This window comes from Ixodes scapularis, unplaced genomic scaffold (assembly GCF_016920785.2).
Source record: "Ixodes scapularis isolate PalLabHiFi unplaced genomic scaffold, ASM1692078v2 PGA_scaffold9__187_contigs__length_104089568, whole genome shotgun sequence".
NCBI classification, from domain to species: domain Eukaryota; kingdom Metazoa; phylum Arthropoda; class Arachnida; order Ixodida; family Ixodidae; genus Ixodes; species Ixodes scapularis.
The window spans coordinates 81,608,884-81,635,158 of NW_024609884.1; the positions used below are offsets into that span (position 1 = coordinate 81,608,884).

General features: G+C 46.5%; 1 protein-coding gene across 1 annotated transcript in view; it reads right to left on the reverse strand.

The window, feature by feature from the left end:
* LOC8034325 (phosphatidylinositol phosphatase PTPRQ-like) overlaps positions 1 to 22,922 on the reverse strand; it is a 190,946-nt gene extending 168,024 nt beyond the window's left edge. Inside the window, exons 1-3 of the mRNA XM_042287453.1 lie at positions 22,898 to 22,922; positions 22,590 to 22,660; positions 4,177 to 4,432 (exon numbers count right to left, since the gene is read on the reverse strand). Of these exons, the coding sequence (XP_042143387.1) occupies positions 4,177 to 4,432; positions 22,590 to 22,660; positions 22,898 to 22,922 (352 nt within the window). The remainder of the gene's footprint in view (positions 1 to 4,176; positions 4,433 to 22,589; positions 22,661 to 22,897) is intronic.
* Positions 22,923 to 26,275: the final 3,353 nt, after the last annotated feature.

Below are 26,275 nucleotides of genomic sequence, written 5' to 3' on the forward strand. Positions count from 1 at the left end.
CTGCTGAATGTATTGAAGGTCGTATCTGAAGCGAAAAGCGTACTAAAGACATGCATTGTCTGAAGAAAACATCTTTAAGAACCGAGGTTACTGAGCTGACAAAAACAGCCCCTAATACGGCTTCTATCGAACAAAATCTAGATGCCTTTAGATTGCAATTGGGCATTACTTTGTTGGTTTCATCCCGTGACTTTGCCAAAACGCCCTAAACGGTTAGCGATGGACTGATAAGCAATTGCGGTGGTGAATTTGTAGCTTGTCTGAATCGATCACGTTTCAGGTTATGTACCACGGAATAGCGAGCAAACAATGACTGCACTTAATGCGCGAGGGTGTAGGCGATTTCGAATTGATTGAAATATAAATAAATGGCACATTTTTACTTCAATTAATTAAATTCACTAGCTGTTTCCGCCACTGCGTTACACTAAGGAGCGGCTAGTGCATCTACTTGGAACTATTTAATTACTTACGTATGGAGATCGTGATGAAAAACATTATGTATTTAACCAACATCTAAATATTTACGCCGCTTTGACGTTAAACGGGAATGAAGTTTTAGTATAGCGTTAACCCATGCAGACGGGCCTCCACACTTCCTGCCTCTGGTCCCATCGGCTTGAGGAACTTGACTCGTCTGCGAAAACGACGAGTTTCCACTGGTCGTCCCCCCAGCCGGCGTAATGTTGAGTGAACTGGAGGCGGAGTTGCCGATGTTATTGGCTAAACAGTGGCTTGCGGCTGGCTACTCGGCATTTAAGCCCGGTACATCGCAGACGTCTCGCTATCGTCGATTTCGATATGCTAAGAGACAGCTCTGCCCTCAGTTCCCTCAAAGTCATGAAAGGGTTGTCAACCATGGCTGCTACAATCAGCATGTCTTGGTGCTCCGTCGCGCCCTTGGGCGCAAGGCACGCGAGGCATCTGCAATCCTTCCTTCTTGTCGGTAGGCGTTTATCCACCTTCGCACAGATTTGCGTGCGTGGCCTACTAGGAATTGCTGCCTGCGACACCCCCCATCTTGGCCAGGGCGATTATTTTGGCCCTGTCGAAGGGCATGATCCGTGCCATCCATCTGAGGCCCCTGAAAGTGGAAAAGTAGAGCGACAGAAACAACGAACGAGAGGAGAGGTATGTAACGGGCGCCCCGCTGCGGCGAGACGCCGAAACATACTTGTACCGAGCGATGAAATGTCTGCTTGAAGATCCAATCTTCGACGTATCTTATCCCCCATGATATGGGGCTTCGATCCAACTTTCGTTTTTGTTTATTTGTCCAGAAAATATTGATAAACAAAAAACATGTGATCACAATGCTTGTTTCGAGACTTTTTGACAAAACAAGTAGTATAGGCAAATTGTCCGTGAACTGGATAAAGATGTTTCCATTTAATCGTTATGCAGCTGCAGCAAGATACCGAATGAAGCGCTTTCCTCCGTAAAACCGAAACCAAAACCTGTTAAGCGCTTCCCGACTGCCCGCCCCGCCCGAGTGAGTGTCCTCCCCTCGGAGCAGCATGGAATCGCCCAAGCCGCTCGCAGCGTCCCCGCCAGCCACCGGCTCGGCCACGCGCTCCGAGTGGATCTTTCATATTGCAACGCACTGCTTATTCTTTACTAAAGTATTTCTTTTTTAAATGCGAAACATTAACTGTCTCGTGGAGCGAGCTGACGTCATCAGTTTGAAGCGCGAAAACGGCTCCTGGTTTTCGCGATCCCAATATGAGCGATTCGCCTTCGGTTCCATTGGCTGGCTCGCGTCGACGGGGCTCCCACTGGCCTCTGCGCCATGGCCTCCGAGATCCCGAAGCGCGAGCGCGCTAGTACGCAGCAGACGACAAAGGGAGCGGACGAGCAGACGACAAAGGGAGTGGACGAGCGGCTTGCATGCTTTCGTATTCACAACTCATAAGAAATGCTTGGGTGTACTCGAGCTTTTTTATGGTACTTTTCGAGGAAAGTAAAACTCCCCATTTCAATGCACATTCCCTGAATTTGAAATAAAAAAGAAAGATCGAGGTACACCTAGGCATTCCTCGTGAGTTGTGAATGCGAAAGAATGCAAGCCGCTCGTCCGCTCGCTTTTTCGTCTGCTGCGTACTTTTCGTCACCGGTCGGCGCGTGTGCTCCCCTGGTGACCTTTCAACATGGAGAATAGAAGGGTAGGAGAGGGCATGACGTCAGCCGCGTAGCCTCCACAAGCCATGCTCCCTTGACGCCTCGCCTCTTTCTCATTTTCCTCCTTACTCTCCTCACTTATCAGCCCAACATTACCACATCACGTGACCGTAGCTAGCCTTCGTCTAGCCTTCGATCTGATAAAACCTGCTGGACGGAGCCCGCGCAAGCCTGCAAGGAGTCCTCCTACAATCAACCATCCATCTCACACGTGACGTGTCACGCACACCAATCGCCAGAGAGATCTGCGGTCACGCTGGGCACAATATCGTTTAAACTTTTTATGTCTAGGCTTCGCCAATATTGCAACGTGCCCCCTCCTTGTACTTCTAACCTCCTCGCCTTAGAAGCTCCGCGCTGATGGACACGCAGCGCCATGGGGTGAGCGGTCGTGAAACTGACGAGCGCAGCGGCCAATGGGAGCCCCGTCGACGCGCGCCAGCCAATGGAACCGAAGGAAACTATCTGCCGTTTTCGCGCTTCAGACTGATGACGTCAGCTCGCTTCTTGAGACAGCTGATGCGCATTAAAAATGGCGTATCGTCGTGTGAAAACGCGCTCTTTCGAGACGTCATCTGGTCATTTCTCTAAGTGAAGTGATGGTGGCTATAAGACCGACACAAATAAGTGCCTTATAAGTTGATTGTGTCAACTTATAAGGCACGTCTCGAGAGTAAAACAACTAACATACTCTGTTGCGACTTGACTATATACAACATTTGCTGTCATTTACATAAAAAAACTGATGCAACTCCGATTACCTCTAGAGCAATGTATACCAGTTTAAAAAAAAAAACTGTATAGGATATGAAAGGGCATAATGAAAGATTGTGTTAAAAGTACTTATACTTTACCTTGAAATATTGTGAACTGATAGTACGTTACCTGAAGTACATTGCACGCGCTGTACTTACTACTTTACTTGAAGTACATAACCTCTCATTTACTTTGTACTTTACTTCAAGTACTTTTAGATGTACCTTAAGCAACACTGTAAACAAGCAAACACCCTCTAAAAAATCAAGCTCAGGCAGTGCTAAACCTCAAAGTAGAAATGACACATTCGCAGTACATCATTGACCAAACAAACAAAAAACAAAAAAAGAAACAATTAGGCACGCAGAAGCAGAACCAGCTATTAAAGCATTTCTGTGAAAAAACAAGCCGATTCATATTTGGCTAGCACAATTTAGATAACAGATCAAAACCTATGTGCTTTCTTGTTACCTTAAAAAAACATATAAAAGTAACTTCAAAAGTAAATTGCTACTTTATTACGGTAATTAGTAATTTTCTCAATTACGAAATACTAATTACTTTTTTTCGAGTAACTTGTACCTGTCTGGAAATATGACAGGGTATACTGCTTCAGGTGTTTCCGTCCCAGTCTTGCAGATTGTCCAGCGTGTGTAAGGCGGCTAATATTCTGCCGCTTCCAAAAGTAAGGAAGTGGCCGAAAGCTGCTGGAACGTCATATTATGCCGCCAAATCTGCCGTTCAACATCTAGCGTTCGACACTTATCGCCCCTGCGTCGGCAGCCCCGCTGAACTTCTATAAGGCCAGCAAGTGTTCTAATATGCGCCTTTGGCGCATTGGAACGCGAAGAGGGGCACGCTAATCAAAGAAAAAAAACATAGAACGCGCAGATAAGGCGCGATGACAAGAGAGCGAAGCTCGCACCAACATTGCTTCAAGCCGGGAGGAAACATGCGCACGTGGCCACATTTGGGGGGAAACAAACGCACGAGATGCGCGAGAAGCAGACGACCTTGCACGCCGTATAGGGAGTATTCACTGGCGGCCATATCTGTGTGCTCGGCTGCTGAGAGCGTGCTGACGGCGAGCTTCCATAGTTCTTTTGCAACGTTCATTTCACACCGTCAAGATTGCCGGTCTTCGCAGGCTATTAATGTAAGCTCGTTCTGAGCATGCGCCCTAAGCATCGCCCTCAAATATGGCGTCCAGTGTATGCTCCCTATAGATAGTCGTGGACGTACCGTCCTCAGCGGACCTGACTGTCCACAGTCTCGTCCACCGACTCGATGTACCCTCGGGCGTGTCCAGACGGAGCCTAATGGTCAGCTCCGTGAAGGGACGCGTGGGCACGACGAATCGGTCGGTGGCATTCACACCGGGTTTGGTCAGGTTGAACGACTCGGTGGTCCCGTTCACTTCCAGGGTGACGTTGGTGCTCCAGCAAAGCCACGACTCTCGAGGTGGGTTCTGCACACGTGCGACGCCAAGTGCGACAAGCTTTGGAGTGCTGTTGACTAGTAAATTAATCTCGAAAATTGCACAACCGAGCGAGTGAAGTGTAAAGCATGAACTAAACAAGTCCGGAACAAGGTCCGCACTCTAAAAATATATATATATATTTTTTAAAGGTTTTTTGGAAGTTTGAAAACTCTTTCAGGCTCGTGAAGAACGGTTTCGACTCAAGCCCTACCGCCTCCTCGCGCACTAGAAAGGGAACTGGGCGATGAATGACTATTTCGGATAAAAAAAGGTGCGTAAAGGGCGCGAAACACAGACGGCAGAATCGTCCGATCCGACGTCCGATCCGACAGTTCGAACGCCGCTCCGAATTGCCGCACGCGACAGTTTGAGGCACACGCTTCCGACCTTGCATGCGACACGACGATCCGTTCGGCTCCGCCCAGGAGATCCAAGCGCTCCAGCGGAGGTACGCGTTCCTATACAGGGTATAGATCTCTGGTCCCAGATTGACGGTTCAGCTCGCACGAGCGAAATTAGGAGCTCGTTCTCGCTAGCGCGTGCATTCTTTTCTGGGGCTATCTTTCTCGAATGTGTCACCGGGATTCATCGCCCAGGTCAGTCCCGTTTTCTTGCTCGTCTCGCGAGACCCATTACGTCATCATAACGTTCGCGCTAGCTTTGCTATCATTGGCTGGACGCTTCCGACAGTCCATCTGCCGTGCGAAACTATCTGGCATGTCGGACGCACGCCGGATCGCCGTTCCGACGTCCGAAGCGACCTAACTTTTCGGATCAGGCAGTCGTATTGCCGAATCGGACGTCGGATCGGATGGATTTTACGTGCATGTGCCTCGCGCTTTAAACAAGCCTTTATGGATTTTTCACGAAGAACTCTTTTCGGGGGTACTTAAAATAATTTTTCAGGGTGCAAATATATACAAGCCGAAGAACCCCAACGAGTTCTTTTACGACCAGATTTTTTTTAGAGCGCAGAAGCCGCAAAATTCTTGCGGGCTGCGTGACGTCACCGGTGATGTTTTGCAGTTTCCAGACCCGCAGAGGGGGGGGGGGGGGGGGGGCAGTTTTTTTCCCCTCCCTGTCGCCCCGCAAATGCTTTCAAAGTCCAATCAAAAGGGTTTGGGAGCCCCGCTCTATTTTTGTGTCGTGTAACGGGCGAGAACGAAAAAATTCGGCAGAAACACTTAAAACTGCATACGTGTGGGAATTCGAAAGCATTATAGTTCCTTGCACGCACTAGGCACGCCAGCCGGAACCTTGGAGTCGACGTGGCGTCGAGCAAGCGTGCTCGTCTCGCACCCCAGAGGCCTGGGTTCGATTCCCGCCCAGACCGAAGTGTACCAAATTTGCTTTTCGAAGCCATTAATTTACTTTGTTTACAGGAACCTCCTGGGGATTTTTTACGTATTTTTACTTTTTGCGCCGTCGGCCATTATTGATACAATCGCTCGGTCACGCCGCCGACGCCGCCAGACTTTCGCGCGATAAGGCGTATAACGGTTTTGCATAAAGAAAAAAAAAAAAAAAAAAAGACGCGATCGCCTTCTTATGTGATTAGCTCGGCTTGGAAAAGTAGCGACATCCTTTGAAGAATGCCGCCTGCTATCTTGGGCCAAAGCAGGCGGCGCTACCGTCGACGCACGGGTGTAAAAAAAGCAAAACATAAAGATAAAAGGTGTGCGCATCAGAGTAGGAGGGAGAAGGAATGCCAATGCTGTCGAAGTGTAGTGCATGCTATGAGCTCATGTCACCAATCAAATAACGCCGACTGTGCAACGTCACGGCTTTCATCGTTTTTCTTTGAGCACATCCTTCGAGGCTGGTAGTCCGTGACAGTGAGCTTTTAGCCTGTTTGTGTGTATTTGCTTGTTTTTCAGCCTTTGACTGCGCTCTGACTCAAGTATAGGAAGGCTGTCTGCTATATTGGGCAAAACCAGGCGGTGCCACAGTCGACGCGCGAGTGTAAAAAAGTAAAACATAAAGATAAAAGGTGTGCGTGTCAGAGCAGGAGGGATAATATGTCGCTGCCGTTTTTATTCAGAGGCATTAGCTCGGCTAGTTCTTCAAACCTTCCAGACTGAACCGCAAAATTAGAGAGTTTTCGTAGACCATTTTCCCACCTCGCTCTTCGGAGCGAAGACTCCATTACTGCACGAGCGCGGCGCATGCCTTGCCTTCAGAGTCCCGGAACTTGTAGCAGTTTGTGGAGGACTTTGCGGGACTACGGAAACGACCTACAAAAACTCTCTATTAGGGAGTTTTTGTTGATCATTTCTTGTGTCCCGCACCGCTTTCCGCAACCCGCTACGATATCTGGAACTCTGCAGTCAATGCTAGCGGCGCGCATGCGCACTAGCGGCGTCTTCGTTGCGGAGAGCGGAGCGGAATAGGGAGAACGATATACGAAAACTCCCTCTCCAAACGGGTAGCGAAATTTGCGAGGGCATCGCGGTTTCTATGTCCCGCAACCAGCAACCCACAATCTTATTTCGTTTGAACCAGCCTTCAGTCTCCTCCGAGACGTCTTTAGGGGGTGAATCAATTTTCAATGATTACTGGGTGATTTCAGATAAGATCGACCAAAGGATGGCTAGTCGACATTTTCAAATCAACTGATGTTTTTATATGTTATTGGATAGTGTCTGGTATGAACGAATCCAAACTTAGTTTTGACTAGAAAAAATACTTGGGGACAGGAAAAATCGTAAGGCATGAGGTGGTGGACAGTTGCATTAACGCGCACTGATGGAGGGGGCCCGTTTGAGAGTGAATAACTAAAGCGATAACATTAGGAGAACTCTAATACGTTTTAGGCGCAAACTATGGGTATAGCTTGCTTATAATATAAAGTAATCATATTTATTTAAAATTTATTTATTTTTCTAAAAATTGACAAACATGCCTGCTCAAACGACAAATGGCAAATTTTGGAGGTCTGTATCTCATGAAATAATTTAATCATTATGATATAATTTGCAGATATTATTCTACTAATATATAGCTAATATTTAAAAAATAACTAAGGTATCTGTGTGATACAATAGTTAGGATATATTTAGTCAAACATGGAAAAAAAATCAAACAAAGAAAAATTCCGATGCGAATAAAAAAAAAAACACCACCCTCGATTTTTTTTAAATTTAGGTAACCTGTTATACTCTATTTCGGCATTCATTTCCGTTAAAAACATGTTGCATCATTTTATTGAGAAAGAAGATACAACTCCCCAAAGTAGGGTCCTTTTTCAAAGCCTACACTTAGCAGTGTTTTATACAAGAACTGACTCTGAGTTCCAGTTTCATGAAACCAACACACATCTTTTATATATTTTTATTCAGATGAGGCCAATGATAACTAAAGAAATCGTTCACACACTTAAATTAAGGAGAAACTAGTGTATACAAAGAGGTATCATATTACGGACTAGTGATCCGAGAAAAGATCATGCAGCCATCGGCCACTAGGAACTTTGTTTACCTTATTCTCCTACGACACTATATGCTATTCCCTCTTCCGCTCTACCTTCATCTCTCTCTCTCTCTCTCTCTCTCATATATATCCCTGATATATATCCAGAACAAAAACATGTTCAAGCATTCCCTTTCTGCGTGGTAGTGTTCTGTGGCTAGCAAAAATCATTTCCTCGCTAAGCTCACGATTATGGCAAAATAGTTGCCGGAAACCGCAGACGACACTCGTCGCTAGTTCTGGCAAAACGGCCGATACAATCTTTTTTTCGCATTTCCCCGCTCGCTGTCAAGGACAAGGGGGTTCGCTTCAACCAGCAAAACATGGCCGCCGACGCCTGTTTACTGAGCAGTCATGCCTGTCACCATCTCACTCGCAGGCGTCACGGGCGATAATATCAGGCACAAAGGGGCACACCAACCGGCAGCATTATCCCCAAATACTCGAGCCTCGCGTAAATACATAGAGTGTAAACGCTGTCGCCATGTTATCGTAGTAAGACCGCCCCCCCCCCCCTCCCCCAACGGGGGACTGCAGTACGCGACGGCGTACTAACACAACGGCGACGATATCGACATCGCGGGCTCCGAATTTTCCCATAGTTCTACTCCACGGGCATTTCTCGAAACGCTTGATATTGTGTACGCCCGCCTGGAAGGATTTCAGGCGCGTAGTTAAGATAAGGCGGTTCTCCGCGGCAAAAGAAAGCAATTTCACAAAAGCTTAAAAGCGGCGGCGACGCGTGTGCGGTGAACGCTTGTAGTTTTGGTGTAGACAGGGTGTGTGTGTTCTCGTTGTTGACACCAGCCGGCGATAAGGCACTGCAGGCGGTAGCTCAGTACAGCAAGGGCTAATCCGAGTGACCATCAACGTAACCCCACCGCCAACCCCTCGCGAACCGGTCGCCGACATGGCTCAGGCTGTGTCATGAACCACGTGGTAGACGCTCGGGTGCTTTCATATCAGCGCGTGGAGGGACGACAGTGCGATTCCGGAAAGTCTTTTTCGAAGGCCGCTGACCACAATTTTTTGTCTGGAGACTTTCTTCCTTTGACGTGGATCAAGCTTTGCCGACAGCCTCAGTTGTGACCTCTCTTTTCAAATGTACGTTTGCAGTGAGTGAGCTCCTCAGCCTCGGACTTGTCACTTGTGCACCCAGTAGTTCTTTCACTTGGCAATTATATGCCATCAGTTGGGGTTTAATTTCTATTATTTATGTATACATTATGAAGACGTCCTGGAGCTCCGAACGAGTGTTTTGTGCAGATTACTTTTGCAAACACAAAAAGACTATACCAAAGCAGCGGAATTTTCGAAGTGTTGGCGAGTTGGACCTAAACTCGTTGAAGCAAATTCTTCCGCCTGACTGTTCCACCAAAGTGAGTGCGACGGACTACCTGTGCTACCATTTGTTCATGCACATCACTAAGGAGATCTCGATGCGAAGCTCAGAGCAGTGCCCTGACATATTTGTGCGAGCTGAAGAAGCAATTGAAGATCTAAATCGCAGCATACTACCTACAGATGTGTCGCCGCTGAGACAACCAAGCGTCGTAAGAAGTCGGGACAGGCCTGCCTATGTCAAGAGAAAGCAGACAGAACTGGAGCAGGTTGCTGTCAAGAATATACGCTCAAGGCTACGTATTGCGTACGACAGGGACGCACCATCGGGGTCGTCCGAACCAACATGCTCCACATGCACTGAGTGGGTGGACAACTTTCGGCAGGCCTTTGAAACCGCCACCTCTCTCCGGGAACGTTGTCAACTGCTTACGCTCCTGCCGTCAACACTGACGAAGAATGAGGTTCAAAAGATGATTCCACAGGCCTCAATGTACCTCATCAGTAAATCCCGAAAACTCAAGAAAAAGCATGGCGTGTGGTAGAGCCGGATCCTTACACGAGGTGCAAGGTGAGCCCTGAGAACCTGTCTGCTGCCCTAGAGTACTTCACGAAAGACGAGCTACAATGTTCGCGCCAAAGTCCCAACCACAAGGACGTCATCTCTGTCATGCTCAACGGAGAGAAAACGTTCGTGCCAAAGCGCTTCATGACACGCTCAATACGAGAGGCCTTCCGTATATACAAAGACAAGCATCCCGATTCCGGCGTTGGGCTAACGAAATTTTATTCGTTGCGCCCTAGATGGGTCCAATGTATTCCACACCAGGAAGTGTGCGTTTGTGTGCGCTGCGCCAATTATTATCTGTGTATTGCCGCTCTAGAGAACGTTACAGGCTCAACATTCAACACTGATGAAATGAACTCGGCATTTCTGTGCGACCCAGGAACAGAACTGTGCCTTCAAGGAGACTGTGATCACTGCCCAAAAGGCCAGTTTCTTACACTCCAGGAACTTGATATCCCGGAGGATGAAGAGATTGTGCTTGCAACATGGGAGTCCGGCGACCTTGTGAAAAAAACTTTGGAACCTGAGACTTTCCTAAAAGTCATCCAAGTGACGGTTGGAAGTTGGGTACTTCACAACCATATCCGGCAAACGCAAGGTAAAGCGATCTACGATGAAAAACAGTGCATGCAACGCGGGAGCATTGTCTTTCATTTTGACTTTGCTGAAAACTGGACCATCGTGCTTCCTGACGAAGTGCAAGCATATCACTGGAAAAAAAAACAAGTTTCAATATTTACATGTGTAGTGACGACAAGAAAATCTACAAACAGCTTTGCCATCATCAGTGAGGACCTGTGTCACGACGCCGCTCACGCTTGCTTGGCTCTAGAAAAAGTGAAGGAGTGGGTTGAAGACAACGTTGCGGTATACTCGTACGTGACGTACGTAAGTGACGGCGCCGCCAGTCATTTCAAGAATCGCTACCAGCTTCACCAATTTGCAAAGGACGATTGCCCACAAGCCCAGTGGTTATTTTCTGCATCTGGACATGGGAAAAATGCATGTGACGGAGTTGGCGGACTCGTGAAGCACCAGGCCACGCTGAACAACCTGAGAGAACGTTCAGTAAGCGCAATTCAGACGGCCAGGACAATGGTGAGCGTCCTATCAAAGAAACTGAAAGGCGTGCACCTTGTATATCTGGACGAAAATGAGGTTGTTCGGTATCGTGAACAAAAAAAAGAAGAGTGGCTGACGGTGCGCGCCTTCCCTGGCATTCAGTCTTGGCACGCGTGGCGGCTCAGCAAGTCATCAACAGAAGGGACCTGTGACGTATATGTAGCACGGACAGTCGGATCTGCTTGGAAGCAACTTTATTAAATGAGTACAGCAAGGAAAACCTTAGCGTAAAGTGCCGAATTTGATTTCCCAAGGACTGCTCATTTTGAATGCAGGGACATCTTATTTATCACATTTTTCTTCACGGGGTATTTAACCTACTGTTTTTGTTGGTGGTTACTAATAATTTTTATCTGATCACTATAAAAAAAATCCCAAAATGTTATCCTCGAGCAGGATAAAATATATCGGCTTGCCACGATTCATTCATACACCGAGAGCATCGAAGCTGCTCCAGTTAGGCACTATGGTATCCGTCACCTGAAATTGTTTGTAATCGTAAATACACAGCCAACCTAAATATCTTACTATTATATCTTTGTTTTTGTGTGTGGAAGTAAAGTTATTTATTTTACTCTAGATGTAAAATATACCGGAAGGTACAACTTCACACTGCATCATCTTTTCTCAAATCATTAGTCTCTAATATGATACCACTTTGTACGCTTATGTAGAATGCTGTATATAGTTTCTCCTCCCTTTTACTGTGTGACCGATCGCTCTTTTTATCAATGACCTCATCTGAATAAATGTATATAAAAGATTTGTGCAAGTTTCATGAAACTGGAACTCAGAGTCACTTCTTGTATAGGACACTGCTAAGTGTAGGCTTTGAAAAAGGACCCTATTTTGGGGAGTTGTTTCTTCTTTCACAGTGCAATGATGCAACATGTTTTTAATAGAAATGAATGCCGAAATAGAGTATAACAGGGTACCCAAATTTTAAAAAAATCGAAGGTGTTTTTTTTTTTTATTCGCATTGGAATTTTTCTTTGTTTGATTTTTTTCCCATGTTTGCCTAAATATATTGTAACTATTGTGTCACTCAGATACCTTATTTATTTTTTCAATAATAGCCATATATTAGTAAAATAATGTCTGCAAGTTATGTAATAATGATTAGATTATTTCATGGGATACAGATTTCCAAAGTTTGCCATTTGTCGTTCGAGCAGGCATGTTTGGCAATTTTTAGAAAACTAAATAAATTTTTAATAAATATTATTACTTTATATTACAAGCACGTTGTACCCATAGTTTGTTTGTAAAAAGTTTTAAAATTCTCCTAATTTTATTGTTTTAATTATTCACTTTCAAACTTGCCCCCTCCATCAGTGCGCGTTATTGCAACTGTCCACCTCTCCCTGCCTTACGATTTTTCTTGTCTCCAAATTTTTTTTCTGGTCAAAACTAAGTGTGGATTCGTTTATACCAGACACTAGACAATGTCATATAAAAACATCAGTTGATTTAAAAATGTCGACCAGCCACCCTTTGGTCGATCTTATCTGAAATCACCCTACTGCTTCTGGCCTGGACAAAGGTTACAAAAAGAAAAAGCTGAAAGTCTGTCTAAAAAGAACACGTGCAAACAAAACATCCTATTAAAGGCACGGAAAGAAATGCACAGCAGTGTGACAAGGACAAAGGAGGAATATACGATGGACATTCAAGTGCCGACTTTAAAGGGGTAATTCACACACGAGAGAAATCCCTACCTTTGCTTCCAGGGATGCGCATCACGCGGCAACAACATCACGCTTTTGCACGGAACCGCGCTGACGCCCCAGGAGAGTGGGGGAGCTTTTGCTCGGGCTGCACGAACACTCCCCCCACCTTGGCGTGGGATCTCCTTTCGATTGGCGGTATTTAGTTCGCGTGTCTGGCAACAATTACAGATTTCGCTCATCGGCATACCGACAGTGGCATCGGGATCGCCCAACGTCTTGTGACTTGCGCTGTTTGCGCGTGTCGTCCGAGGCAACCGAAGGAATCTTCAATATTCATCAATTCGCAACTTTCAGCGATGGTGGTTTCGTGGGGTGAGAATCGAGCTCCCCAGCTCCTGGATGATCGGCTTCAAATTAAATGTGTTTGGTTACATCTTCCTGACGCGGAAGTACGACGTAAGGCTCTCATATCGCTCGTATTTCACAAAATTACAATTACTTAAAGCGGCCATGAAACGAATTTTGGGCTAGAATAAATTATTTTAAATTGGGACTTTACTAATCGCATATTGCTTAGTTGGCCAAAAGAAAGAGGGTAGAAAGTCAACAGCCAGCTTTTCGGTACGAACATTTGAAAATACAGAGGACTATTTTGTTAACGATGTTGAATATACCTGGCACTGGGGGAGATGGGAATAGGTACTGATCCTTTTGTTAAATTTTGGGGGAGATGTAGAGTTATCTTTGTGAATCGGCATGAAGGCCGTCCTTAGCGCTACGTTTGTGTGTTGGAGGGTTTGGCGTTTGGACTGTTTAGAGGTTGTCCCTTTGTGTTGGTGGTGGCAGATTGTGGGCCATATAAGGAGGAGGACTAAATAAACCCGATAGCTGAGTTTGAGACGTCGTCCCGTCCCTTTCTCTTCCTTCGAGGTTTATGTTCCTTTCTGCCCCAGTCTCAGGTATATTCAACATGGTTAACATTCACCAGCTCGCCTGGACCCTTAGTATTTTATCTCTATTTTGTACCTTTTTTCCTTCGAAAGCTCTCCGCCTTTTCACTATGATACATCCGCGGTTCCCGAAGCGCATCAGCGGTGCCAACCTGACGTCAGCCGAGCCCAGCCAACATCACCTAGACAGAAGGCCTCCACACGCGTCATCATAGTCAGATCGATCGAGGCGAACGATTGGGCACGAGTGCTGCGTCAGTGTTCGGCTGCGGCTCGTGGCCAATCAGCGCGTCGAAGGTCGGGCTCGGGTCCAATAGCCGACCGAGCGCGATCCGACTGTGATGACGTTTCATAGAAGAAGAGGACACCATGCGGAGGCCTTCTGTCTAGGTGGTGTTGGCCCAGCTTACGCATCGGACACGAGAACTGCGTCACTCGGAAGTATGCGCTCGTCAACAATAAATCTGTCGACGAATATTCGGATTCGCGTTCGTAGCCAATGAGTGCCCTGACCGAACTTATCGTCACTGGGGAATGACAAGTTCTATGGTGTGCATAAAAAGCACGGTGGAAGCTAACAGCCATCGCACCGTTGCCGAAGAATGTCACGACGACGTGACTTCACAATAGACCGATCTCACTAAGTGTTCGGCGCATGCGTGACGCCGCCATAACTTTAGTTCACAGGAGACAGACGGCCTTGCATGCGAGGGCTCGTGCCGTTTCGTGCTCCACACGCGCAGAGCTCCAGCGGGGTTGTCGCACGTGCAGGAAGACTAAAGTTCCCTCGATGCATTGCGGCAGCGGTGGCGTCGTCAAACTGGCTAGCGAGATCGGTCTATTCGCATTTGAGTTGAGGATTAAAGCTAAGAAGGAAGAAGTAGGAAAATCGTTTCACGACCCCTTTAAAGGGATACTGAACCAAGGAAATTAGTGTCCATAATGAGTGGCGCACGTTCTTTCCACGAGCCAGCAGCCGCCAGTGTGCGCGAGCACACGCAACGAAAATGACGTCAAAGACCTCCATTCGCGGTTAAGGTGACAGTGAAATGTATGGGCTTCGGGCCAAAGGAGAATAAAGACAAGTTTTTCATTTACACAGTGGTGTCTGGTGAAAAAGGTAAGCGATTAATTGACCTAACAAGCACGTATACATTTCACTTGTAGAGACGAAAAGCCTGTCTATATTCTCCTTTGGCCCAAAGCCCATACATTTCACTGTCCTCTTAAGTACCAATGGAGGTCTTTGACGTCATTTTGGTTGTGTGTGCTCGCGCACACCGGCGGCTGCTGGCTCGTGGAAAGAACGTGCGCCCCTTATTATGGGCACTAAATTCTTTGTTTCAGTATCCCTTTAAGCGTCACGGACTGAACCTTGTTCAGATGATCATCCAGTTGAGCGGCATTTTGATAGGAACTAGAGCGGCCCTATAGGCCGTGAAAGTTGCGAATGCCGTCCTCAAGCCACTCTTCATACAACTGGTCTTTGACTCCACGTCCTTTGCCTTGCATCCAGCCATTCAAAAAGCATATTTCTTTTAGCCGGAAGCAGTTCGTCGCCTTGCGCATCCAATACCCGTGCCACACGGGCAACTCAAATGCCATTTACAACGAATGACATTTGAACGATTGGCCAATCAGCGCGCGACACTCCGAGCGTGGGGCGTTCCACGCGCGAAAGATCGCGAGCCGATTCGTCGATTACAGGAATATCATTCGTTGTAAATGGCATTCGAGTTGCCCGTCTGGCACGGGCATAACAGCGCTGCTGCCATAATCACGAATCGTCGTTTCATGTGCGCCTCCATTATTCTACTCTCGTCAGCCCGTGTCGAGCCCTGTTGTCGAGAGTGCGACCGCTGAATGCGTCTGATAACACTGATATTCCTTCGATTATTTTAGGTAATGACCGTGTTCTAGGCGAATACAAAATTCTAGGTACGATTCCTTCCCGTGATGCTTGAGTAGGTCTTAATCGAGGACAGCTTAAGGCTGCGGTCCCACGGCAGCCATCTTGAACAAGGCGTTAGTTCAACCAATAGATGGCGACACGCACCCGTGGGGGTGGCCGAAACATTGGTTCACAGTGGGATGGCTCGAGCACCTTCACGTTCCCCTCGTGGCCTTGCTCGCGCCGCTGCCAGCTGTGCTCAGCTAGCTCAAGTAGCGTGGCCCAGCAAACGGATGTATGCCAGAATGTCAGGCTGGGTATAAATTGTTCTCTGATATAGGGAGATGCGGTTCCGCGGTTGTAACGGGCTTTCGCAATAAACCTTACCAAGAAGGAATCAAATGTTGATTGACGTGTTAATATTCTATCAATGACAATTTCTTCTGCAGGAATGCACGCTCAGTAGACTCAATCTTCCAAGACGCCAATGGAAACGGACGTCAAGTAAAGTGCTTCGCGATTTACGGTACTTACCTCACCATTTTAATGACGACTAAAATAACGTCGCGAAATATTGTGTTTCACGGGGTCCGGAAGATGTTGTAAAGGTTGTTACACAGAAACTTTCTGGAAATACTCAAAGTCTTCCTTCAGTCCAACGCCATCATGAACAGAAAGTGAAAACGATCCACTATTCAGTCGGTGGGTGGCGAAACGTATCCGCATCTGCGGAGTCATGATCGATGCGTGCTGTAAGTGGCTGGAAGTTTACGCGATGCCTGTTACGACGGCCAAACACGTCATTGACGTTCTACGGTCTCTTTTACCTACGTTTGCCCTACCGAAAATACTTTTCTCTGATAACGCGCCAAATCTTGCTTCAAATAAAATAAACAAGTTTTTGAAGAATAAAAGAAAAAAAAAACCGGCATCAGGCATCACATTAGTGCACCATACCATCCTGCAACTAACGGGCAAGCAGAACAGATGGTGTGCGAAACTGAAAAATGCCCTTTTGAAGCTTACGAAAGAAGCAGTTCAGTGAAGAATCGCCAGGTTTTTGTTCCAGCAGCACGCGACGGTCTCATATTACAGGGTAAAAACACCCGCCGAAGCAATATTCGGCGGACAAAGAGCCACACCCCTCGATCTCATGATACTATGGCCTACGAACGAAGATCGAGAGATTCCCAGATCGGGAGTAATGGCAGTTTATTCGGTCGGAGAACTCGTCTACGTGAGGAATTTCAGCGGAAGTCGGACCTTCCATGTAAAACTTGAGTGGAAAAGTCTCTATGTTGATTGACCAGAAGGTGTCATCTCTCTGAATACGTTGGATATCAATGCCCTTGAGTGTAAATATAACTAAATCACAAAACTCTCTTTGTGTATTGTGTAACTGCCCTTGTATTTGATAGTAGAAGCTATGGTGGGGATTTGGACCTTTCACACCAGGCCCCTATTTCTTATTTTTCGCCTCATACTCCTTTGCGGTTTAAGTATGCTTCAAGAATCTTTTGGAACGGGGAAACTTTACGTCAACGAGGCCATTTGTTCCAAGCAGTCAATCAGGGAACGCTGCTAGAAATCTGTCCCTCCTATTAACGAATAGGCCGCACTTCTGCACAGAGCAGTTTTCCTGTTTCACGTACAGTTGTAAAGCAGCATCCTCATTGATTCTACCATATTCTGTTGCGGGTGAAGAAAGTCTTTGGTTACACGATACTTGAAACAAGTCTGGCACTGTACGTTGTGGTTTGACACCCACTAAAATAGTCGTCCTTATACAGCGTTATCATTTAATCATTACCTCGTCACCTCATATTGCTCTTCATCAACAGTAAGTACAATAGGCTGCCGCCATATTACCAAAAATTGAGTCGTTCAGTCCTTCAACAAATTTATTATTTATATAATGTTATTGCGTTACATTACCTCGAGACCATCGACGTCCATCGTCGATCTTCAAATACTTATACCTGTATATTAATTATATGCACAAAAAGGGAAGGGGGGGGGGGGGGGGAGTCGGTGGCCAAAGGCATGGTCTACCGCACACCAGCTCGGAGCGCTTGGACCCAAAAGCTCGCGCTGCAGAACCCACCCCGCCCCGTGCCCGTTTCGATCTGGATGAGCATCGTACCGGCGTGCGGTTGTGTATCCCTACTGCGTGGTGCACGACCCCAGGTTTGCGGTTGTACCGCGCTGGCTAAATTGCTCATCTACAGCTGAGACACCAGACGCCCACTAAAGCAGACTAACTTCCGAATGTATAAACATACACACAACAATTTGCAATTAGACGCCTAATAACAAAGAACACAGCGTGCAGCCTCTTTTATTTGGATGCCTTTTTTTAAACCAGCGAAAGCTAGCACGTTCTCTCTTTTGAGACGGTTTGAACGGTCGCACATGAAACCCGTGTTCCTCCTACCCGGCCGCTTCCTCCTCTCATTATGTGTAGTTGGTTGTAACTAAATAAGCTATAATAATGGTGTATTATTCGTATTTAGTTTCAGTTTCAGTCGGGGAAAAGGAGTTTCGCGGGAACTAGAGTCAATAAATGAGCGGCGCTTAGAGTATTGGCACTCTCTTCCCCGACAGTGTTGTGAACGCCGCCATTTTAGTGCTTGTGCAGAGCAGTCGCAACTGCCGATCGTCATGATTCAAAAGTGCGACATCCTCAGCATTAGATTCGGTGTTAGGAAGATCATGTAATGTTGCTTTGCTTTGTCGCAAACTGTTTAAAGTGGAGGACGGAAAAGCGTTTCTTGTGATTTCAGATAAAGCTTCAAATAACTGGCAACCATGATTTTAAGCCACAATATGGCCAAGTGTCGCTACTCTAAAGCGTAGCTTATTTAATGACATCATTCATGCTCTTGTACAAGAGGCTTGTAATACCTGGAGGGGCCATGACGTAAGCCCCGTGGATTCCACGAGTCACTACCTTTTGACATCTGCCTCTTCCTCATTGTTCCCGCTTGTGCCAGTAAATTAGCTACGGTTCAGAGTAACGACACTTGGCCATATTGTGGCTTAAAATCATGGTTGCCAGTTATCTGAAGCTTTATCTAAAATCACAGGAAACGCTTTTCCGTCCCCCACGAATGTTTAAACAACCCGCGACAGAGCATTGCAATATTGAATCAGCAATATTGCAATGCAGACATTGTCAACGTCTATACAGACGCAACGGCAAGAAACGACAGAGTCAGCATGGCCTGGATCTGCGACACCGACCCTCGCATACAAGGACAGCACTCATGTGCTCTCCTACAGGGCACCGTACTCCATGCGGAACTCCTCGCCATTTGGGGAGCACTGGAGGACGTACAGCACACAGCCTTCACTGACCGAGACGCGACCCTCCGACACCAATATCGCCTCTTAACCGACTCCTTCGCAGCGGTGCAGGAACTATCCTCCTCCACCACGGAAGACGCCACAGCGAATCAAATTAGAAAAAGACTGCAGATGCTTCAAGAATTTGGAATTAAGGTAACCATACTCTGGACCCCAGGAGATACAGCGCGTGACGGGGGTAATGCTGCGGCGCATGCAGCAGCCGTACAGCGCACGCGGGACGGACCACACTTACGCCACCCCGCACCCCGACAATCCCACACTCCAGACACCCTATCACCTGGATCCGACCGAAACACCCTTGAACAGGCATATAGCCTACATGCACTTCATTCGTACCTCCATTAAAGGGGTCATGAAACGATTTTCCTACTTCTTCCTCCTTAGCTTTAATCCTCAACTCAAATGCGAATTTTGAAATCACGTGGTCGTGGCATTCCTTCGGCACCGGTGCAATTGACTCCTAGCTTCCACCGTGCTTTTTATGCACACCATAGAACTTGTCATTCCCCAGTGACAATAAGTTCCGTCAGGGCACTCATTGGCCACAAACGCGAATCCAAATATTCGTCGACGGATTGATTGTTGACGAGCGCATACGTTTGAGTGACGCAGTTCTCGTGTCCAATGCGTGAGCTGGGCTCTGCTGGCATCAGTTTAACGCCGGTGACGCGCTTTTGGAACCGCGGATGTATCACAGTGAAAAGGCGGAGAGCTTTCGAAGGCAAGAAAGTACAAAATAGTCCGCTATATTTTCAAATGTTCGTACCGAAAAGCTGACTTTTGACTTTCTAGCCTCTTTCTTTTGGCCAAATAAACGACATGCGATTAGTAAAGTCCCAATTTAAAATCATTCATCCCAATCCAAAATTCGTTTCATGGCCCCTTTAAGACCGCTAGCAAACAGCGTATCATGGAGGCTAGACCCCAGACACCTGTAATCAAAGGACTTTCTAGGCAGCAAGAAGTTTTTATAAACAAAGTCATCGCGAACGCGGCCTACACACCACACATAATCAGTAAGTGGCAGCCGCCACCTGTATCAGCCGCACCACCAAGATGCAGCCACTGTCTCCAACACTGCCGCGCAGATTTGTGGCATCTTATAAAGTACTGTCCTGCCTTCGCACGGGGCCGAAACCGCATCGACGACCTACAAGTGACCTCTCTTGCAGCCCTTACTGCAATTGTACAAACAGACGATGATGCCCAAAAGGCGGTCGCAGATCATGGAAAAATCAGTGGCTTATACCGAGCGGTGTAGCGCGAGTGGACTGCCCTAGTACCCTGCCCGACATGTTGAAATGACCAAACCCCCTCCACTACCCTTCCCCCTCCCCCCTCCCCTTCTTCCCCACTGCGGCCTCGAGCCATCCTTGTCATTAAAGGACTTCAATCAATCAATCTTAGCACCGCATCTAATGCTGAGGAAGTCGTACCTTTGGATCATGACGATCGGCCGTTGCGTTTGCTCTGAGCAAGACCCAAAATGGCGGCGCCCAAAACAATTTTGGGGAACGAAGTGCCGATATTTTAAAGCTCATTTAGTGGCTCTAGGCATGAAGTGAACTCGGGTTTATTCTTTTCCTCTTCGTCTTTATTTTTTATTGATTTCAATATCAAATAATGAACACATTATATCACGCTACGCTTGTGTAATTATTTGTCTTAGATTTATTAACCTGACCCAGTACTTGAACCAATCATTTATCGATAGCAAATCTTGCAATATATTTTTTAATGTGAAGGTAAAAAGACACGGAGACTGATGATGATACAGACGCCAACGCCGCCCTCGGAAATTTTTTGAACATTAAAAATCAGCAGTTTGTCTGTCATCCGCCAGGTAGCGCAACAGAACACCCAAACAGTTTTTAATTGTTTTTAAAATTATCTAAGCTCTACACCTATTAAAAACCAAAGCAATATCATTGTGAAAATTTAATACATTGCAATGTATATCTATTCCAAACAATAAATGTTATTAGATGCCAATTAATCTGTTTTATGTCCAGAAAAGATATGCGTCAAGAACAGGTAAGTTTGAAGGGCTCCTGGAGCGTTATGACTTAGAAAATAAAAAAAAGCCATCGTCCACCTCTTGGGCAACCATTGTAGCTCTAAATGTTATAAAGGATTTTATCCTAGTTTAAATATTTCCTCAGCGGCATTTGAAGTACCATGACTCGAAGCACCAAAAAGTGCTACGTTTGATATAAAATATCTAAAGAAAAAAAGTTTACACTACATTAAATTTTTTTCTGAATATTACCAATAATAAGAACTACATCTGTAGCTAATTTCATTGCCCTAGCGTTTGTCATTAAAAACATATTTGTGCTGAAAAATGTCAATTTTAGGGCAATATTTGGAGGGATGAAAAAAACAAAGTAGTGCAAATACTAAAAAAGTGTATCGTTACATTCTGCTCCGACATCATCTTAACAAAACTGCTATGTTGGAACCGTGCTATCTTTAATGGATCGTTCATGAAACATGAACTAGCGGAGCAAGTGAGGGTCCGCGCCATCATATTCGCAACGTTACAAACGCGCATGAACAGTAAAAACCAACACATACATAATATCAAATGAAAGAGGATTACATTGCCTTTCGAATGACATCAATCCCACAAAACAGTATTTAAAAGGAGATGAGTAATGACCTGCCAAAAAGTACCTGAACTGCCACATTCAGTGGGACCGTGGCCTTAAACTCAGGATTTTTTGGTTCCTTCAAGTTTCATAAAACAAACTCGAGTGTTGCTTTTCGGTTGTTCTCTTTTTTCTTTTTTTCAGTACACACTGGAAACACAGAACTTTAATGATAAAGAGTGGTGTACACTCTAAGATATCTGGAGCGTCTACGTCACCGCAAAGTAGTTGAGAGCCAATCACCACAATCTACGGCGGGAGCTTGGCGAATGACAAGGCTGCCTCCAGATTTTCTGGAGCGAAGAGCCGTTCCTATACTGCGAGATGCGAGTGTTGAACAATTTGTTTGCATGGCGATAGTCTCCAATCACTGGAATCTTAAGAAATGCAGGGCGTGGCCTATTATGTTCGCACTCCTTGCTTCGTGATTTCTCCTCCGGTTTTCTTATAAACAAATGCCACCATCTCAGTGGCTGGAGAATGCGTAATGGTGGCGTTATACTGCCGCACTCAGCCAACTGTGTACCCTACACTCTAGAAAAAAAAATAATTGTCTGCGAGTTTATTTTCAGTAACACACGAAGACAGCCAATAACGGCTTAAAATACAAGAACTTCTATAAATGACGAAACTCTAAATACGATTAGATTTGAAAAATGCGATGTGAGCAGGGACAGTGAGCAACTGAAGCGTCAAGGCTCCTTCACACGGTTGCGTCGACTGCGTAGCGCTGCGTTGCGTCGTGCAGCACAGCGCCTCCCCATTGGCTCGTCGTAAAGGTCTCCATAGCAACATCTCGACACAAGCAGTCTTAATGAGGCGCAAGTGGTTGGAGCCGCACTCGAACGCAACTGTGTAAACGAGCCTTTATCCTGATTCGCATGGCATTTTTCAGATATAAGCACATTTCGAGCTTCGTCATTTGCTGGGATCTTTCTATTGGTCGCCATTATTGGCTGCCTCCGCGTTCTTCCAGGAAATCAACTCAAGAACTTTTTTTTTTTTCTTTTTAGATTGTACTCCGCGAATGTAGGAATGAAAAAGACGGGCACACTTCACGCGCGTATGTTCCATCAGTCACCTCCTTCTGTGGTAAACTTAAGAGTTGTCCGCGTGTGACACAGAATACAGAACTGGGGACTCACCTCCCACGTTATTAGTACGCTGTTAGCGCTGGAGTTGTCAATCTTGACGTTACTTGGAGGGGATGTGGGCCCTGCAATCGGAGCACCTCAGTTAGAATAAATGGTGACGCCCAAAGCGAGAATTAGATCTCGGACGCTTTGCACCCTTCATATTTTAACTAAAAGTGCTACAATACAAAAATACACGCGTGACGTTCAAATAACTCAAACTGGCAAAAGGGGAAAACAAGGGCGGACAATTTATTTTTCTGCTTGTAGATGAATATTTTTTGTCCCGCTGTAGGTTTGAGCGAAATTATAATGCTTACAAAGGTAGGAGAAGAACATTGACATCATCCTATCAGTCAAAGTAATAGACCGATCTCACCAAGAGTTGCGCGACGTCACCGCTACCGCGGTGCATTCTGGTGCCTGTAGTTCCCACCACTTTTCCGGAAGTGTCAATGCGCGTTGTACGCCCGGCGTTTGGATATTTTAGGGTTAGCTCAAGACTTTTAGCCGGGTGTTTACTCATGGTTTCGATGGGTGGCTTCTCCTGTTGTATGACACGGTGCTACAGTTAGAGAACCAGGCAAAAAGTCATACGATATTAGGTGTTCCCGAAAGAAATCAGCATGGCAATGAAAGGTAAACAGAGCCGCACAGAGCGGCAGGAAAAATAGCGTTTTTCGATTTCTTTCGCGATTTGATTCATCATTTATATCCACCCTATTGCACGTCAGCAAAAAGGTATAAGATTAGAGGGCACGAGACCGTGAGCTTGCCCAAGTGTTCCGTACGTTGGAATCTCTCTGAGCAATCGCCCCGTAGCGGTCTATTCGTTGGTCTACCTCAAATAAGACCTCCGCACTGCTTTGCGGTGGCCGTTTTTAATACACTTGCTCGATGTATTTTGGTGGTTATAACTGTTCTTGCGACGACATGTCAGTGCAGCGATTCCCGATATGCATCACTTGAAATAAAACAACTTTTTTCGGAACTAGTCTTCATTTTTTTTTTTTCACACTAAACTTGAAAACACCGTATAATTCAAGTTGGAAGAGCAACACTTACCGCAAAAATTGTGACAAACGAAACTCACCTAGTTTGTTGTGGCTCATTAGGGTGGCGTTACTGATCCATTCTGCATTAACACCAATCGAGACGGCAGAAAAAAGCTTCCCCCGTCGGGCGACTGTTAGCGTTCGGAGCTTCCGCAAATAAAATAAAACTGAATAGAAACTGTACACGAAAAATCATCCCTTCCCCAGTTTTCAGGTATCTGGCATGGTTACTTCTCTTTGAAAGGTATAATTTTTTACGGCGCGTCAGGCATGGCCTTTCTGTATATAATTTCTTCTTTGTGTGCAGGCTTCTCTCCGCAGTTCATCTGTTCCCTGTCGCACAGGCTGCCAACCAGGATGAAACAACTTTTAGAAAACTATATAGCTCACCGAGAAAGTCTATTTAGCTCCTCATACTTCATTGTTGATTATACGTTATGCACAAGACAGCACTACCAAGTTCAGTTTTTCACCAACACATTTGATGCTGTTCCGCGGTGCTACACCGAGCCGATGGTCCCTCGTATTGTTTTGTTCTTTGCCATTGACCTAGATCAGGGGTGGCCAACCCGCGGCTCGCGAGCCTCATGCGGCTCTTCGGGAGAACCAGTGCGGCTCGCAGCCTCGCTGCACCCTGGCAAACCTAACCCCCCCCCCCCCCCCCCCCCCCCCCCAGAAAGATCAAAAGGAAAGACAGAAGAAGGAAAAAAGCAGTTTGTGTTTTGTCATTATTGTGCCCTCGTACGCACATCGAACAAGGTCCTTGTTTTACAAATGGAGACTCACAATGAAGAAACATAGTGAGCAATCGTTTGATAAGTGCAATTTGCCGTGTCCACCAACTCAGGAGACAGGACTTGTTTTGAAGTGACACGCCCCCTTCTTTTGCGGCTCTTTGCTTAAAATGGTTCTTTTTTATGGCTCCTTCAGCATGTCCGTTTGGCCACCCCTGACCTAGATGTTCACTTGTTTTCAAGTTAACTGAGGCGTCCGAGCAGCCGGAATGCTCGAGTAGTGGAGTCCTTGTTTTTTGCCTGCGGCCGCAGTGGGACCACCACGTGAACAGGAGTGTGCTCACGCGTTCACGAAGACGAAGAAGCAGACGACGACGAAGCAGACGACAAAGCGATTGTAAAGCGATAGGAGCACTGGAACTGCTTTTTTGTGCTTTGTGACAAACTAAGGCATCACAAACAATAGAACCTTATCAAGTACAGACATGCAGGAGAATCCAAGTTGATACCGGGGCGTCCCAAACGATAATTTATGATGATGTACGCGCAGCCCTATGTAGCCGGAAAGGGATGACTACAAGTAGCATTGTGGCGGCACCACTTCCGGAATGCGCACGTCTACGCAGTTCGCTTGGTGACATCGGTCTATCTGTTTTGTGTTTGTTCATACAGAGATAAGATATATAGAGAGTATTCACTGAATGCCATAGCTGTGCGTGCAAGTACTGGCACATGCTAATGGCGAGCTTCCAAAGTTCTTTTGCAACGGGCACTCCGCACCATCAAGATTGCGGGTCGTAGTAGCCTATTTCTGAGCATGCGCCACAAACACCGCCCTCATATAATGTGTCGTATAGACGCTTTCAGGCATCTGTGATGGGCGCCGCTATAACCGACCTTCAGTTTTTGTTTCCTCTTATTCCGTTCACTTCGCTTCATCATTGCCACTTTAGGTGCTACTGCGTCCTTGTACCCAGCGTAGGCTTTTGTGGAGGCTCGTGAATTCCCGCTTCAGTGGCTCGGCTTGTCGGTAAAACAAGAGAAGGTGGGCAATGGCGGCTCAATCTGGCCCGTGTTTAAAGCGTCTATACTTTGCCTCACCTTAGCATGGACTATTGTTAGCCGCGCATGCTAAAAGCGCAAGCGTTGCTTTGGGTGAAGCCTTGGCGACAGCACGAGCGCTCGTGAAGCGAGTGCTCCAGTCAAGGCAGTCAAGGCTAGCCTCTCGCGCTTGCACAGCCTTCGCAGTTAGTCCATGGTAAGGTGAGACGAAGTATTGGCGACGTGCGCGACCGAAAGCGTCGCTGTGGTCGGCCTTCCACGATTGGCCCAAAAGCTGACTATGACGTCGGAAAGGGTATACCATCGACAGAAATAAGAGGAATGAAAGAACTTTAATTTCGACGGTGTTGGCGGTGTTCCTTTGAGAACGCAATGATTTCAGGCTTCCACCATGCTATTTACAAACACCATCGAACTTGTTGTTCGCAAGGTAATGACGTCACAAGGGGGAACCATAGGAGGGCGCCACCAAAACATCTCGCCGCTAATAGTCAGCACCCCGGGCGTCTGGTCTGTCCGTTGTAGACGAGAAATTTAGCCAGTGCAGTATACCACTGCTAGCCTGGGGTCTTCAACGTGCACCGCACACTAGTGATACACGACCGTATGACGGTATACGATGCTCAACCAGATCGGAACGGGCAGGAGTGGGGATTGAACCCAGGATCCTTGGATTCTGCAGAACGAGATGTTTTACCAAAGACTAAAATAGGTAATTCTAGGACATAATCCGAAGCTTTTTTTCTCTCATTTTTGTTCCAGGAGATCCGATACGTCAACCTACAGTGTCGAATGCGAAAGCGCGGTCTTCAACCGCGGTTCCTTGCGTATTCATCGCCCCCATGTT